The sequence below is a fragment of the Desmodus rotundus genome, chromosome 9, assembly GCF_022682495.2.
Source record: "Desmodus rotundus isolate HL8 chromosome 9, HLdesRot8A.1, whole genome shotgun sequence".
Lineage (NCBI taxonomy): Eukaryota > Metazoa > Chordata > Mammalia > Chiroptera > Phyllostomidae > Desmodus > Desmodus rotundus.
Genome location: NC_071395.1, coordinates 26712706 through 26729762, shown reverse-complemented (window position 1 = coordinate 26729762; position 17057 = coordinate 26712706). Strand labels below are relative to the sequence as shown.

The following is a 17057-nucleotide window of genomic DNA, read 5'->3' as shown; positions in this document are numbered from 1 at the left end:
TTTGCTGGTATTTTCCTAGGGCCTAAAAAAAAAAAATGTCTGGCTCTGGTGGGCACTTGTTAAATATTTGTTGAACGACTCACTAAATATTGAATATTACAGGTGTGGTATATTCAGAATGTGTAGTTCTATTTAAGTATGAGTTTTGTGAGAGAAAAATAATTTTAAATCTTGAAATTTTACATTCAAAAGGAACATTGTTTCCCCCGAGAAACAATGCTAACAAAATACAGGTGATAGAAAATATTAATCATGTCACTAATCATTTGGCAAATACTGGATATGATATCATAATACCTTTAAAAATAAATTTCAATATCAGTCACATTATTTTTGGTTGCCTTTAAAGTTCTGAATTGTTTTAAAATATGGTACAGTATATTTCTTTTTTTGTCTTTTAGGTAGGTGCTCATGTGAGAACTCTTACATTTTGGCAGACATACAAAAAAAATGTTCTGGGTTGGTAGCTTGAAATTTTCAAGGAGGACACGGAAACTGTCTGACTCGGTTTCCACTGGGGCACGTGGTGCTGTGAACACTGCCCTGTGTTCCTTCTCCTCCCCAGAGTGACGGGGTTCTCGCTCGTCTGAGGCCAGTCTTTTTCACCCCTCATTTAGATCTCACGGACTCCTATTTGGGGGAGGGGAGAATCTGAAATTGGGATTAATATTTTCTCACTCAACTGGATCCTTTGTCATGCACTCAGGCTTTACATTATAAGCTCATATGAAGAAAGATGCAATGTGTCTCTGAAAATGACATCTATCTTTCATCCTTATCTAGCGTGTGTATAATCAAACTTTACTTTTTCGGGGGGGGTGTTAAAAATAGATTTCATTAATTTTTAAAGTTGAAGTATTTAAGAGCTCTATCCAATGACAGTTTAACCTGCTGGCATTTACTTTTTATCTATTCATGGGCCAGATTCGCCTTAGAAGAAAGCCAAGAAATTACATTTTACTTCCAAATAATAACTATGCAAGTAGTTCAAGGAAATAGTTATTTTGCTCAGCCAAAAGAAAAGAGCAAACTTATTTATTTTTTTAATTAAAAAATACTTTTGTGGTATGAATACTTCACAGGAGACCTGCCTTCGTAACAGACTTTCCTGGGTACGTTGCGCTGCTGTTTTCTGTGGGCACAAGTGCTGCGCAGCAGACCTCGGGGGCTTCCTTGTCTCTGCGTAACCGAAACGTTACCTGTTAGTGACCGACTCCTCATATCCTCCCCACCCCCGCCACCCACCATGGTATTCTCTGCTCCTATGGGTTTGACTATTTTAGCTACCTCAGCGAAGTAGAATAGTGCAAATATCTGTGCTTCCGTGAACTATTGCACTTGGCATAATGCTCTCGCAGTTCATCCAGTTTGTTGCGTACGGCAGGGTTTCCTTTTTAAGGGTAAATACTATTCCATGTATGCATATACCGCATTTTAAAAAATCCATTCATCTGTCAATGGGCATTTAGGTTGTTTTCACACACAGGTGGCTGTTGTGAATTTGGTGCCATGGGTCTGCAGACGCAGGGAGGAACTGGGGTTTACAGCCCAACTGCTGTGCACTGAGGGTGCGGGGCTGGAGCTATTGTGAACTCTGCTAGTTCCAACAACTGCTTCGTTCTCTGTAGTCCACAGTGGACTGGCACGTACTGGGCCCCACCATTGCTCCAAAACAGGAAAGAAAGAACCCAGTCTCTAGAGCAGCACCCAGAAAAGCTGGGATGTTAGAATGGGTGAAGCTTGTCCTCAGGGAGAAGCTGGGAACTGAGGATGTTCTGTGGATGCTATGGTGGTGTGCTGTTCCAGGGTTGGGGACTATGCTGAGAGTGTGTCTCTACTTTCTCTACAGGTTTTGTTGCACCTGGTTGGGTGAAGAAGCCTCTCACCTAGTTTCTGCATTTCTGACAAAGAGAATGGACCTGGGCACTGCTATTGAGTCAGTGTGTCCACAGGGGAAAGGAGGGTCCAGAGTTTCCTATTCCACGTTGTTGAAGTCACTGCTGGTCAAACTTTTCGATAGATGTACTTTCTCACTCCATTTCTTTTCCTACTACTCACTATTCTTTCTACCCCCACCCGGCTTCTGTCTTTCAATTAGCTGGAAAATAGCTCTCCTTTAAGCTGAATCCCACAGACAGTTTTCAGGCCTCAACTCAACCTCTTTCTGACATTTGGTCATTAACCAACCTTTCCATAATATATTCTCTTTTCTTGAGTTCTGTTGACACACACTTCTGGATTTCCTCCTTCTTCTTGGGCTCATTCATTCTTTGTCTTAATTGTTGGCTTATTTTTTCCCTCCCATCTGCTCATGTTTTAATTCCATGTGCTTTCCTCACTGTAAATTCTCTTTGCTGGCAAGTGACTGTCTAACCACTGGAATCGTCTGAGGAGCTTTTAAAATTCTGATGCCTGAGCCTCATTCCAAACTAATTAAACCTGGAGGGAAGCAGGGAGTGGAGCTTGGCATCAGAAGTTTGCTGAGCTTCTTAGGTGAATTCAGTGAACAGCCAGAGCTGAGAATCACTAGACAAATTCATGTGAACCCAGTTTTAAATACCACTTTTCTATCAGAATAACCAACATTTGTGTTGGATTTTTAAATGCATAACCACCCTATGGCATTGAGCATGGCATGTGTTAAAGCTTAACTTTTTTAAAGGACTTTAGGAATAACTAATGTAGAAGAGAAACGTAGCATATGGATAGTTGTATAAGTTTTGTTCTTTAAAGAATCTTATTTAGTTGATATTGTAGATTAAGTTCTCTCCAAGACAGACTCTGACATGAAGATTTACGTGCAGAAAGCGATTATGTTTGGAACACCTATGTAGGCAAGGAAAGCGGGGTGAAACACAGGAATGATATGGCTGCACCTGAAGCATCAGTGGATGCCCGAGGGAGCCCAGAAGCTGGGGCACCCTCTCAGAGTCGTCTCTATTAGTAGAAAGGGCTTCAGGTCCCCTTGTATCCCCAATAACAACGTTTTTGGATGTGGGTTGCCTCCAAGGCAAGACCTCTTCTTTCAGCTGAATGCTACTCCAGAAGAGACCCAGCTCAGACCCCTAACCAGCCAGCATTCCTGGCAACAGCCTCAGTTCTGAAGGGACCATCTGGGGCAGGCAGCACCACAGCATCCACAGCAGGTAGAGCCAGGTTACTGACTAAATGGGATTGGAGGGATCCCCTCATTTAAACTTTTGATTTAAAGGTGAGGACACCAGGGCTCAAAGAGGGTAAGTGATTTGCCCAATGTCACATGGGAATCTCACAGTCTGTCTGCAGATTGAACACCAACCCGTCTGTTGACTAGTGTTTCTTCAATTATACCCACATTTAACTTTATTATGTGTGTTAGTGTTGGTTTATCTTATTACCATTCCTATTAGGCGAGAAGAGAAACATTTTATATTTGTGCAATGCACGGAAAATTGAGAAATGGTAAGTACTATTCCAGCTGTAGTTAGAGCAGAGTTAGAAGTATTGCTGTATATTTTTATTTGCTGGACCAGGTTGTAATACTACTTCTGCGTAGTATGGAAAGTAATTGAACAGTAAACATTTGGTTTGAATTGAGGTTTAAGTTTAATTCCTTAGGTCATGAGATTTGTATCAAATTAACAAACCGATGAAAAGTAGTGAGAATGTATAGTGTTTTACACTGTTTGAGAAACTCACCGTATAAATAGAAGGTACTTACAGTATTCATAGGACAAGTAATCTCACATGTGATAGGAAGTTAAAAAAAGATTATAGCCTTTAATGAGATTTGGAAATTGCTATTATCTAAACTCCAGCATCTCTCCAAATAGATGTTTCTACTTTGTGAGAAACATTTTTCTTTGAGCCATGAATGATGTAATTGCATAATTGAAGTTAGACAAGATTTGAAAATGTTTCTACAGGATCCAAAAAATCCTTAAGCCCAACAGGGGCGGGGGATAAAGAAAATGAATGTTGTGGAACACTGTTTTTAATTATGATTCTTGGCCTATAATAACATAACAGACTTTGCCACACACATACACATATACCCATAAACACATTCTTTTCAAATAAATATAAACAAATTAAACTCAACGAATCATGTAAAAGGTATCACTTGCTGTATTCATAAACCTTCTGTTCATAATTTAATGTGCAAAAACAGAATGGAAAAATGCAGAGACTATTAAGAGAGGTAATAATAAATTATAGTTAGGAAAATATAAAACAAATAACCCCTCAATTATCTGGATACATAAATAACTACTGACTGAGTTTTTTACCGGAATATATAAAATAGTTGTCCTTATGTGACTATTTATCTGTCTGATTACCTAGAAGAGTATTTTTCACTACCTTAAAAATCTCTGTGCTCTGACTATTCCTCTCCCCTTTCCCTCCCACCCCTTATAACCACTGATCTTTTTACTGTCTCTATAGTTTTGCATTTTCCAGAATGTCATATATTTGGAATCGTATAGTATGTAATCTTTTCAGATTGGCTCTTGCACTTGGTAATATGCATTTCTGTTTCGCCGAGTCTTTTCATGGCTTGTTAGCACATCCATTTTTCACCCTGAATAATATTCCATTGTCTGGATGCACCACAGTTTACTTATCCATTCATCTACTGAAGCACATCTTGTTTACTTCTAGGTTTGGGCGGTCACAAATAAATCTGTTATAAACATCTCTGTGCAGGGGTGTGTGTGTGTGTGTGTGTGTGTGTGTGTGTGAACATTGTTTTCATCTCCTTTGGGTAAATACCAAGAAGCAAGATTGCTGGATGAGTGTATGTGTAGTTTTGTAAGAAACCACCAAATGGTCTTTCAAAGTGGCTGTACCATTGTGCGTTCCCACCAGCGATGAATGAGAGTACCTGTTGCCCTTCATTCTCATTTGTATGTGTTGTCAGTGTTCTGGATTGTGGTCATTTTAATAGGCCTGAAGTAGTTTATCATTGTTAAGTTGCATCTCTTTGGTGACCTACAACTTGGAGCATCTTTTTCGTACGTTTATTTACCATCTGTACATCTTCTTTGGTGAGGGGGTCTTTTACAGTCTTTGACTGTCTGCTCTTTTCTTTTTCTTAAATATACTTTTCAATTTTAGAACCATTTTAGATTTATGGAAAAATTGCCCAGAGTACACAATTCACAAGTATCCTGTATTTAGTTTCCCCTATTATTAACATCTTACATTTGTATGGTACATGCTTTACAATTAAAGAACCAATGTTGACACATCATTATTAACTGAAGTCCATACATTATTCAGATTTCCTTAGTTTTTACCTAATGTCCCCTTTTTTTTCCCTGTTCCAGAACCCTGTTCAGGACGTGTTACATCGTGCTGGTCTTTATGCCCCCTAGGCTCCTCCTGGCTGTGACAGTTTCTCAGCCTTCCTTGGTTTTCATGACCGTGACAGCTTTGAGGGGTCTGGTCAGGCACTTTGTGAAACGTCACTCAGTTGGGATTTGTCTGATGTTTTTCTTATAATTAGAATGGGGGTATGCATTTTGGAGAAGCATAGGTCTATGGGTTTTATTTTATAGTTGATAATATAAACCAATACTACTTTATTTTATTGCTCAAATCATTTCAAGTTTGGCCGTTGGGAGCTCTTTCAGTTGGCTTCTTCATCCCTTTATCATATTTTCATCTTCTCTTTTTTTCCACTCCTCTGAGCTTGCTTTTGTCACTACAAGATGCCTGACTTCTTTTTTTTTTTTAATCATCTCTTAGGTGAGGATACCAGCATTTGTTTACATGAAGGAGTTAGCCTGTGGTCCGCAGGTCTAGGAGCCCTCAGCATTGTAAACTTCGTCTGCACTTTTTCGGGGAAAAACATGGCTTTTATCAGATTCTCAGTGGTGTCTATAACCTAAAAAGGAGGGAAAGAATCACTGCCCCAGAGTACAGAGGAGAAATAACACCACCCATATATTTTACATATGTGTACCTTGCTCGCTCCTCGCTGCTTTGTGCCTGCTTCGTTCAGTTCATGTCCATGAAAGTTTTGCAGGTCCCATGCCCTGTTCGCTCCTGTGGACATGGCCATACTGCATTCAGGCCCAAGAAGACCTTTGACCATTGCTGTAGCATTTATAACTCTTGGAAAAAATAATCCCACAATCCCTTTCAAGTCAGACTCCTGGTGTGAGGGAGGAGATTAGGACAATATACTCACACACACCAGTTCTGGAATGGAGCTGCGCAGTGTGGTCACTAAAGGGTCATGTAAATATATGAACGTTCTACATGGAAAATTGAGCTTTCCCCTTTGGAAAGAAATTCCTGGATTTTTCCTTTAGCACTGGAAAACATTACATCATACAGCTATACAGCCTGATACATTCCTTGCATAACTTTGCATATTAGTAATGACTTTGGTTCAAGTTTAGGCAATTGAACAAAAGAAGACTGGTTGTAAAAAGGCTTTTGATATAAAACGTTATTTTCTCTAGTCATTTGATCACATTGCCCGAGTAGAGTAAGTTATTTTCTTAAATTAATATCACATTTCCATGAAATAAATCCTGTTTTATAATAATATCATAATTGTTGATAGATTTCTTGAAATAAAATGGCATAATCAGATGGATGAAACATTGGACTGAGATTCAGAATATAAAGACTTTAATAGTGAAAGGCATTGAAATCATTTAACTCTTCTCATTCCTGCTTACTTTGTATAAATAATGCTGATCTTTTTCTAAATTATAAGATGATATAATGTGCACATATAGTAAAAATATGCTACATGCAAATTGTTTTGACTCTTTGGAAGAAAGTGGCATAGTTATTTAGGCTCTTTAAATGTCTTTTAATATGTAGAGATGACTTTAAGTTTATTTTAGTATTAACTAAGCTAAGAACATGATTTTTAAGGTAGGCAAAGATCCCTAAATTCATGAATATAAACTACATGGAATTTTACTTAAATTTTAAAATATCTCTAAAATGCTAATATAAAAAAAGGCGAACTGTTGGTTAAATATTTGTATCAGCTTACCTGCATCAGAGACATGAAAAGACATTGACACAAATAAGAATAAAAGGGCCTATCGCATATTTGATATACTTTCTTTCGTGATTATCAAAGAAGAGAATGTAATGGACAAGATGGTTGGTTCGTCGGTATCTATGTCATACCAGACCATCATCTGAGCCAGCCATGACTGTTTCTTCCTCCCCGCCAGTGATTGGTTCAGCAACGTCCAATGCTGGAAGGCTTCTGAGAGGGAAAAAAATAAGTCCTTTCTCCTGAAAGGACAGCACAGGAAGAAATCTCTTTTGCATCTGGAAACGATGAGTGTAACTGCTACTGCCATGAGGCGCGCAGCTATCTTGAGCATGAAGTCTAGTTAAAGACCTGGCAGATGGAAATGAGTGGACCAGTGTGTATCTGATACTGTGTAAGCTGTACAAGGGATTACAAAAATGTAGAAGTCATGATTTCGTCAAGAAGTATACTGTCTGTATCCAGTCGTGTTGGCTATATACATGGATAAGAAAAGAAGCTTCAGAATATTGCCAGTGTATATTTATCAGTTTGTGTTCATTACAGTAAGGCAGGGTGATTGAGGCTAGATTTTAGCGTCAGTATTGAAGGATGGGCTGGGATTAGATGAGTACAATAAAGAGTGGAAGTTACAGTACTCCAGGAAGGGGGATTTATTCTGAGGCAATGAATGGAGGAAAGATAAAATTTGGTAATGAATGAGAACATCTAAAAATAGGTTTGATTGACACAGCTTACAGCTTATAGCCAGGCCTAGTAAATAAACTGGAAACAGGCAGATTAACAGGAGTAAAAGTATTCAAACATTATTTTTTAATATTACATGCACAGGGGTATCACAGCAGAGAAAATGAATACCCCAAAAGTAGTGAGATTTGAGAGCTTATATATCATCTTAATAGGTGGAGAGGAGGAGGAATGTAGACTAGTTAAGGAGAATACACACACACACATGCACATACATATCATGCATATATACATATATGCATAATACATTGTGTGTACAATGTATCTGCACACATGTATGTATACACACATGTGCACACCTATACGTGTGTATGTATGTGCATGACCATGTGCACATGTGTGTGTGCATGTACATATATATTAGAATAGATAAATGAGCTACTAGGAAAATAGGAGGTATGATAGTTTATGACAAAGTTTGTCTGGTGTGATGTCCACTTCTAGTCTCCTCTACAGTGATAAAAGTCAGTCTTTCTAGTTAATGAAACTCCATGGAGGAGATCTATAACAATTGACTTCCTTTTGGAGGATCTGTTTTTAGGCAGATAAAGAGAGTTTTGAGAAAGCTTCTCCTAGTGTTTGCTGTTTTTCAAGTGCCTTTAGCTCAAAATAATCCTTATGCCAAAGAGATATATCATAGGGTGGCACATTCTTCCATGCTTCATAGCTGGGAGAAAAAAATCAGCTGGAAATTTCTCTATTACAAAAACTAGTGTAATTGTCTTTATGTTGTCTGGTCATTTCATTGCTTAGAAGGGAGATACATACTTGTGAAAGGCTTTATGTTAAGAGGCACAATAATAGCATTCCTTAATTGAACCAATAGAAGTATATTTTGTAATTCTCTTTTCATCCCATGAATGAGAAACCTTGTAAATGGGTTTGAATACCTATTTGCATCCTGATATCCAGTTTTCCACCATCCCCTCATTCTCTTTAGAGTTTGGTATCTTTGATAAGGGATGGCAGTTGGCTTTAAAGAGGTTACAATTTCACCTACAATGAAATGAAATCTTATTGCCAGTCCCCAATTCCCTGCAACTGTGGTACTGAAGCTGGTAAGACCATAAGAAACAATTTTAAAGTGCTATATAGCCCTGGCGGGTGTGGTTTAGTGTGTTGAGCGCCGGCCTGTGAACCAAAGGGTTGCCGGTTCAATTCCCAGTCAGGGTACTTGCCTGGGTTGTGTGGTCCAGGTCCCCAGTGGGGGCCGTGTGAGAGGCAACCACACATTGATGTTTCTCTCCATCTCTTTCTCCTTCCCTTCCCCTCTCTCTAAAAATAAATAAATAAATCTTAAAAAAGAAAAACATTATAAGACCTTTTTTAAAAAATAAAATGCTAAATAATCTGCAACATTTTATATTTTTCATAACTTTTATAATATTGGTTATATCTCACCTTAGTGATTGTATCTTATCAGCAAGTTGTATAATAATTAAGTCAAAACAGAATTGCCTGATAGGTAAGAGTTGGTAATTCAAAACAAAGCTATATAGCTAATACGTCTGAGTTTGATTCATATAAATTAATATAATTTATGAAGTTGATACTTTTACTATATCAATACAGAATGGATAGTGTTAGATGCTCCAAATACAGTTTTAATGTTCCTTGTGATTCTCATGGATGTTTTTTGTATTGGGAAAATGATTATATGATAAGACTTTGTGAGTGGTAAAACAAACCATAAACAACCAAACATTTTCCACTGGCTTCCAATGAATTATGTGTGTTTTTAAGTATTCTCAAGCAACTACCATTTTAGTCAAGCTTCATTGTTCAAAGTTAATTGAAATAGAAAAATATGGCAGTTTTTCCTTTAGTTGACAGCAAATATATACGGATAAAGATAGTTGTATTTTATAGCTCTGTATTTTTCCCTGTTTAATTGATCTGCTAACAGACACTCCTTTTGACCAATTTCATTTCTCAAAAAATGAAAATAGCCAGTTATTTTACTGGCAGTTGAGTTTACTTGGGAATAGCAGAGAATTTTCATTTGGGACAAGCAAGCTATGGTGAACCATAGGCTAGTCCAAAGAGATAAAGGGAAGGCTAGCTTTTATTAGCTTTAGGAAATTGGGAAAACTGTTCCCTGGAGAAAAGGAGTTAGAGTCTGTGGTGGCTTTTCACAGGCTGCAACTGGGCGTTAGTGTGTTGCAGGTAGGGCAAGGACAGATCCTCCTTCCTTTCCATAAAAGCAGGAGATAAAATTCCTCCATGAAAAATGTCCTCCCTTGCTGAAATAATTATCTCCCTTCTTCCTGCTGGTTTGGTTGGCAGCAAGAAGTGGTACTTGTGTGAGAGCTCCCCCTACAGGGCTTCTCAACTCTATTTTAAATAAGATTTCTTTTATTAGTATATTTGTTTTCACACCCCCTCCCAACATATTGAACTCAATGAGAACATTCATTGTGCATTTCTTGGGAAATATTTTATAAATGTCAGCAGGATTGTTTTTGAATTCTTAGACTATCTCTCTAGCCATCTTATGGTATTCACATACTCCTTTGCTTAGGCAGAAGACTAAATATAATACATTATTCAAAAACTTTTTTTGCTCTTCTCATTGTCTGCATTCCCGTTGTGCTTGTCTAGATTTCTATGGCAGGTAGCTTCAGGACAAGTAAGATGTCTGCTTAATTTTTAAAAAGGAAAGTAACTTGGAGTACTAGGACAGTGTTTCATTCATCTGGCAAAATTAAATGCTAAAGTAATTTTTTGTTGGTTTTCATATCTTATGACACATATGTATTTTGTGAGCTGCTGACAATGTCTTCTACTTTTCACCTACTTCTATTTGGAAACACCATTCTATAACTGTAGATTTGTCTCCAAAAATACATTCTTACCAGCATTTCATTTTTTTTTTCTATTACAGCCAGCAGTCAGCAGAAGACCTTGCCCGTGTCCCTGCCAACTCCACTAGCAACATCTTGAACAGGCTACTGGTCAGTTATGATCCCCGGATAAGACCAAATTTCAAAGGTTTGTTCCCCCCCACACCTGCAAATAGCTTTATTCTGTGCAGTTCAAAAATGAATTCTATCTGCATGAAAGCCTTTATTTACGAAATTTAATACTATTTCAAATTAATATGTAACTTTTCCAGAATGTTCTTAGATTCAGAGCAATGTAATATTAAACGTGTTCAAAAAATAAGCCAAACATTAATTCTAATAGTTTTATATGGTTTCCAGTTTTTTTTTTTTAAAAAAGGAAATATCATGAATTAACAGACTAACCTCTGTACTAGGTTTTCTGAGTACTTAGTATTCTTAACTTTAGTGATTTAAAATTTAAGCTCTGGTTGCAGAGCTGGCTTTCATTCACAGACACTGAAGTTACAGTTTGTAGGAAATTGACCGCCTACACATTTAGGGGTAGAGAACAGTTCTGATGTGTATTTAGATTCTTTTTTACTGTTTTCTAGCCTTTCACATTGATAAAAAAAAATTTCCCTCTACACTTTTGCTGAAAAAAAAAAAAGATGGCCATGTGGTTTTTAAAAACAAGTTAACTTGTGTGAATAAAAGGGACTGTGTTTTCTACAACATGGATTGATTTTACCCCAACAAAATATTACTGTTTACCAGAGCTTTCAAGAACAAAATCCATACTTGCTATAAAAGTCATGAGAAGATCGTAGAGCTGGGACAGGTATTAATGTAGATCAGATTAACATTATAAAGCTTGATTTTTTTTTCCTTCACAGAAAAAAAAAAAGTCTGCAGCTGCTTCTAGTCAACTGAAGTTATACAACTATGTTGTAAAAACAGGGATTTTTGTTCATTACCAGAACCTGCTCAGTTACTTTCAACAACAGCCATGGTCTGGATTGTCACATGTCTACCATGTATTGATTCACCACCTGTTTTTCATCAGTCGGTGGTTATGTGGCTGAAAGGCTAAATTCACATATTCCCTTTGTTAGCCCAACCAGCAGCCCACAATGAGTAAAGAAAAAAAGAGGCAAGAAAGAAATTTGCAACATTATACCTTAGTTCTCACTCCATGAACTTTCAAATTATTTTCCAAAAGGTCAGGCAAAAATCTGTATAATGACTCTGTTATATGTCTGATTAACTTTGAGTCTGCATGAATGAGAAATAAAAATATAGTAACTGTATGAACAAGTTATTGAATATTGCTTTACTAATTCAAGTAAGAATTTCAGATGATTATAAAATTTCAAAAACTTAAACCATATTTTTAAATGATGCTTTGTAAAGGATAATTTACATTTTCTTAAAGTAAATGCATCAACTAAATCTATTTATTTTTTATTTTTATTTCTTACACCATTACAGGTGTCCCCATTCCACCCCCTCTTTGCCCTCCTGAAGTTCCCCAACTCTTGTCCCTCCTTTCCTCTGGCCGTCACCACACTACTGCCTGCATCTATGAGTTAAGCCTATATGTTCTTTGACTGATCCCTTGTCTTTTCTCATCTGGTCCACCCATCCCCGTCTCCTCTGGCAGTTGTCAGGCAATTCCATGTGTTCATGCCTCTGTTTCTATTTTGGTTGTCAGTTTATTTTGAAAAGTAAATGTATTTTCTCAGAGTCTTTACAATTTAACGATAAATATTTCTGGGAAAATAACAAAATACAATTTAACTCATTTTTTATTTGTGTAATTACCCCTATTTTTAAAAATACATTATCAGTATTTGTGAACATGATATACTAAAACCTTTGATTTATAATTTTATATCCATGAGGACTGGGGCAAAAAAGATAAAAATCAAATGCATAAACCCTGAAATATGAAGATTCTGACCAAGTTTATTACAGCCACTAAATATATCCTTCATTTTTATTCACAGGTATTCCTGTTGATGTAGTAGTCAACATTTTTATCAACAGCTTTGGATCTATTCAAGAGACCACAATGGTAAGATTACAATTAATTTAATATTCTTAATTATCAAAGTTTAAACTAGAGCATAGTGAAAGGAGTAATATTAGAGGTGGAAAGCACTGAGTGACTCTACAGAAGAAATGCACGCTCTCTCCTGGTATAAAGTAACCCAGCTCCAAGGTTAAGCTAGCAATTCCAGTGCCTGAGTAATGCTATAATTCAAATGTAGTCTTCATACTGCATTAAAACTTGGAGACTTGAAAAATTACCATACTCACTCTGAACAATTAATTGGATACCACCTAGAAAAAGTATTTATGCATTTAATACTCTGGGGCAACCTATTTTCCCCACTATGCCCATATGTGTAAGCATTGAAAACGTTTGACTGTTGACAGTTGTTTTCTTCCAGTTTCCTGAGGAGGATCTTTGTTTTCTCTGTTGGGCTAATTTTGTGATGTGTGGGGCAGAGGACTGTGAAAAGCAAAATTGATCTTCATAAAATATGGCCATGGAGCTCCTGAAAATATTATGCAATGGGGGAAAGAGCAAGGGAGAAGGGAAAAGGGAGAATAGGAAGAAGGGACAGACAAGATGCCATCTTGAAGGAACGGAAAAGAAAGGTTTCAGGAGTAGCTGCTCTCTGTGAGGTGCGGCACCTTCTATAGAGACAGAGACAGCTGAATGGCATGAGTAGATTTTCTGAGTGGTAGATGATGTAATTCCCCCCAGCTTCTCAGAGGACATTCAGGGAAGTCTACTTGCTTTTTCAATGTTTTACAATATAAATTTGTGCCTATTTTTGAAAAACCACATGCTGAAATGATACTTCAGGTGGGAGAAAGAAGGCTCAGGTTATTTTTTTTTGAGATGGTTTTTTAAGTGATAATATAAGGTGTGGGTTGAAAGCCTAGTAATAATGGTCAGAGTACAATACAGTTATTCAGGGAATATCTCAGACTAGAGAAACAATGAGTAAAACTATTCCTTTATTCCTAGTAGGAGCGTAGTATATTACAAAAGGAACTGTATGCTGCATTTAAATTATAATGCCTATTTTTATCCATGATTTTGATGAGAATGTCATTTATTTTTTTTTATAGAAGCATGTATTTAGCCCCTGAATAACTGATTTTCTTAGGCAATGTGTAAACGTTTTTAGAGAATTATTTAAAAGGTTTTGGAATCAAGTCCAAAATTCACTTTCAGTGACTTTTTAGTTCACCTAAATGACATAGACACACAGTACAGATCAGCAGAAGTCAGCTCTGAAATATAATATAAATTACCATCTATCACTCAGAAGACTAGTCTAGCACTCATTAATTGAACATATGATTAGTCTATCAAAGCACTTCACTTTGCAAGAGTAAGAGAAGTCATTTCCTCAAGGTGAAACTTTCAGGGCAGCTATTCAGTCTCTGCGCTTTCCTCCGTACTCTGTTTTACCTTTCACGGCACCGCCATACTCAGCCTAAACCAGCACGGCAAGATGTTAGAGCCTGCAGGAAACACCCTCAACTCTCTTTTGCATTTGAGGACAACTAATGCAAGGATATTTTTTCCATTTAGATGAAGGCTACATGTGTCATAGAATAGTATGTATCATTAATGTATCTGTTATGTAATAAATATTGAATTGCCTTCCCAATATGAGAAATCTAAACTTCTCTAGGTCTCATCAATAGTTATTTGATTATATCAAGTTGAAAACACCTGGGAGAAAGGAGTGTTAAAATAGGGACAACGTTTTTACAGATTACTGGCTTCTCAGACTTACTCTGTGCCCTCTTTCCAGTCCAGGCTTCCATTTCTATGATTTATTTGCTAATTAAATATGAAGGCTTCTTTTGTGTGTGTATTCTCTTTTTTCTCTAATGGACTATACGATCCTTAAAGTCAGGAATAACGTATTCTACTTCGTAATTTTCCATAAGATACAGATGACAAAAGGCACCAAATAAATAGTGAACACATAAATATGCAATTTCTTATACTAGCTAATATTGATTGAATAGATGGACAAATAAATTCTGCTATTTGCTGAGCACAAAGTGAGTCAAAGAAGCCATAAAACAATTGGCAGAAAAATTTTAAATAATAAATGCATGTTGAACATTTGTTTGGTTAAATGACAGACTGGATAATGTTATTATCGCAGAGTGTTAATTTGAGAGGCCTCTATCCAGAGAAAACGATTATTTGTGTTTGCTGTTTCTTTTGCCGCCTTCCAATTTGAGTTGTACAGCTATAATCTAAAGGTTCAGATTAGGCACTGTCTTCATTATACGGACTTACATATAGACTTACCACAATTATTATTTTTTGCTGTTGGTAATGTTTACTTCTTACACCCCCACAAAACAGTATATTATAGACAGGTCTTTTGAGGCTGTCACATTTTATAGATGTGCTCAGTCTTTTAATAAACAAACGGGCTGACCCTTGTTTAATGGTTAGGAAAGGCACACGCTACTATAGACACGTAGTTAACACTAAGATGTCTTCTAAGGAGGAAAAAATGCATCTAAGCTAAGACATCTTCATAAAACTGTATATATACAATGTATATACACATACACACCCCACATTTTCTTGATCCATCCATCTGTTGATGGACACTTAGGTTGACTCCATGCTTTGGCTATTGTAAATAACACAGCAGTGAACATGGGAATACAGATATCTATTCTAGAGAATGAATTTTTCACTTCGTATAATCACAGGTGGGATTGCTGGACCATGTGTTACTTCTACTTATAATTCCTTGAGGAACCTCTATACTGTTTTCCATCGTGATTGTACCAGTTTACATTCCCACCAACAGTATATAATGGTTCCCTTTATTCCACATTCCTGCCAGCATTTGATATATCTTGTCTTTTATGTAATAACCAGAGGGGATTTTTCTTAAAAACAAAATAAAATAAACCACACAAACAAGAGTTTGGAAAAATAGAGAGCAATAGTTTTCTCTAAATACTGGATATATGTTCATGGAAACAACATGTAGGTAGTATTGTGAGCTGTGCTAAAATCTATTTAGCACAGGCTTGTGCTAAAATCTATTGTGTACTTGATATGTTATACCCTAAAAAAGAGTGGAAAAAATACAAAAATAAAGCAAAAAACACAATAAAGTATTTTGCCTGGCATAGTAACTCTCCGTAATGGTGACTTTGATTTTTATGCACCTTCAAATTAATGTGATAGTTCACAATAAAATCTCATCCTAAAGAAAATGAACTATTTATTAGTAGCTGCATTATACAGTTGTGGCTTCATTTATAAATAGTCCCCTAGAAATTTCTCCTACAAACATCTGCTAAAATAAAGGAGGTCTTACAATTTAGAAAGTTTTAATATTGCCCAACACTTTTATCTCCAGTTCAAACCTTCTTAGCTCAATTGGCAATTTATTCCAGAAAGGAAAATGGAGATCTCATAGCTTGGGGGTGGAGGTAACATGAATAGCTCCAAGTCAGGGAGCTGACAGACATGGGGCAGCTTCTGAATGGAGAGAACAACCTGTTCTTCCATTGTACAGAGCTGATCATCAAACAAGGAAGCAAACAAGGTTATAAGCATTGGCATGGTTGTCAGGAAATTTTAACCATTTCTACTCGGAAAACATTCCTTCCTGCTTATTTGCTTTTTTTTTAATTCAAATGCTAACTATTGCCAGCTAAACTAAAAGGAATCTCAGATTTATTCACAAGTCATAATTGTGTAGGGGAGGAAAACTCAGCCATGTTGATATTCCTCAGCTTTTTCATACCTCTGTGGTCATATGTGCCTTCAGCCTGTTTTAACAATTCATTTCAGAGCTTTATAGTTTCTCTTTCTCATATCTATTTATTCATTCACATTCTACAGCTTTATGTTTTTGTAAGGTATCATTATTAATACTGTAAGTGGTATTTACTGACATCAATAGTAGCATCAACAAAATTGTTAAATAAATGTAATCATCTTAATTTGAAGTTACTAGAACAGTCACTTCTAATGTTATCAGTTTACATGTTACTAGTTGTGACAACTGAATTAACAGCATTCAAAACAAGAATAGGAGAAATATTCCAAAAATGTATATGGAACCACAAAAGACCCCAAAAGCACCAGTATTCTTCAGAAAGACCAAAATTGGAGGCACCACACTACCTGATATCAAACTGTGCTACATGTCCACAGTAATCAAAACAGCATGGTATTGGCATAAAAAACAGGCATCTCGATCAGTGGAACAGAACAGAGAGCCCAGAAATAAACCCACATGTTTATGGTCAATTAATATTTGACAAAAAAGGCAAGAACATACAATGTAGTAAAGACAGTATATTCAAAAAACATTTGAATATGTTGAGAAAGTTGGACAGTCACCTGCAATAAAATGACACTAGACCACCTAAGCCATACAATAGAATAAATTAGAAAT

General features: G+C 36.6%; 1 protein-coding gene across 3 annotated transcripts in view; it reads left to right on the top strand.

Annotated features, from left to right (window-relative positions):
- The window catches only part of GLRB (glycine receptor beta), an 86568-nt gene that overhangs the window by 44079 nt on the left and 25432 nt on the right, over positions 1-17057 (top strand). For all 3 annotated transcript variants that reach the window (XM_053910990.2, XM_053910988.1, XM_053910991.2), the window contains 2 exons: positions 10641-10747; positions 12588-12655. In XM_053910990.2, the coding sequence (XP_053766965.1) occupies positions 10641-10747; positions 12588-12655 (175 nt within the window). The remainder of the gene's footprint in view (positions 1-10640; positions 10748-12587; positions 12656-17057) is intronic.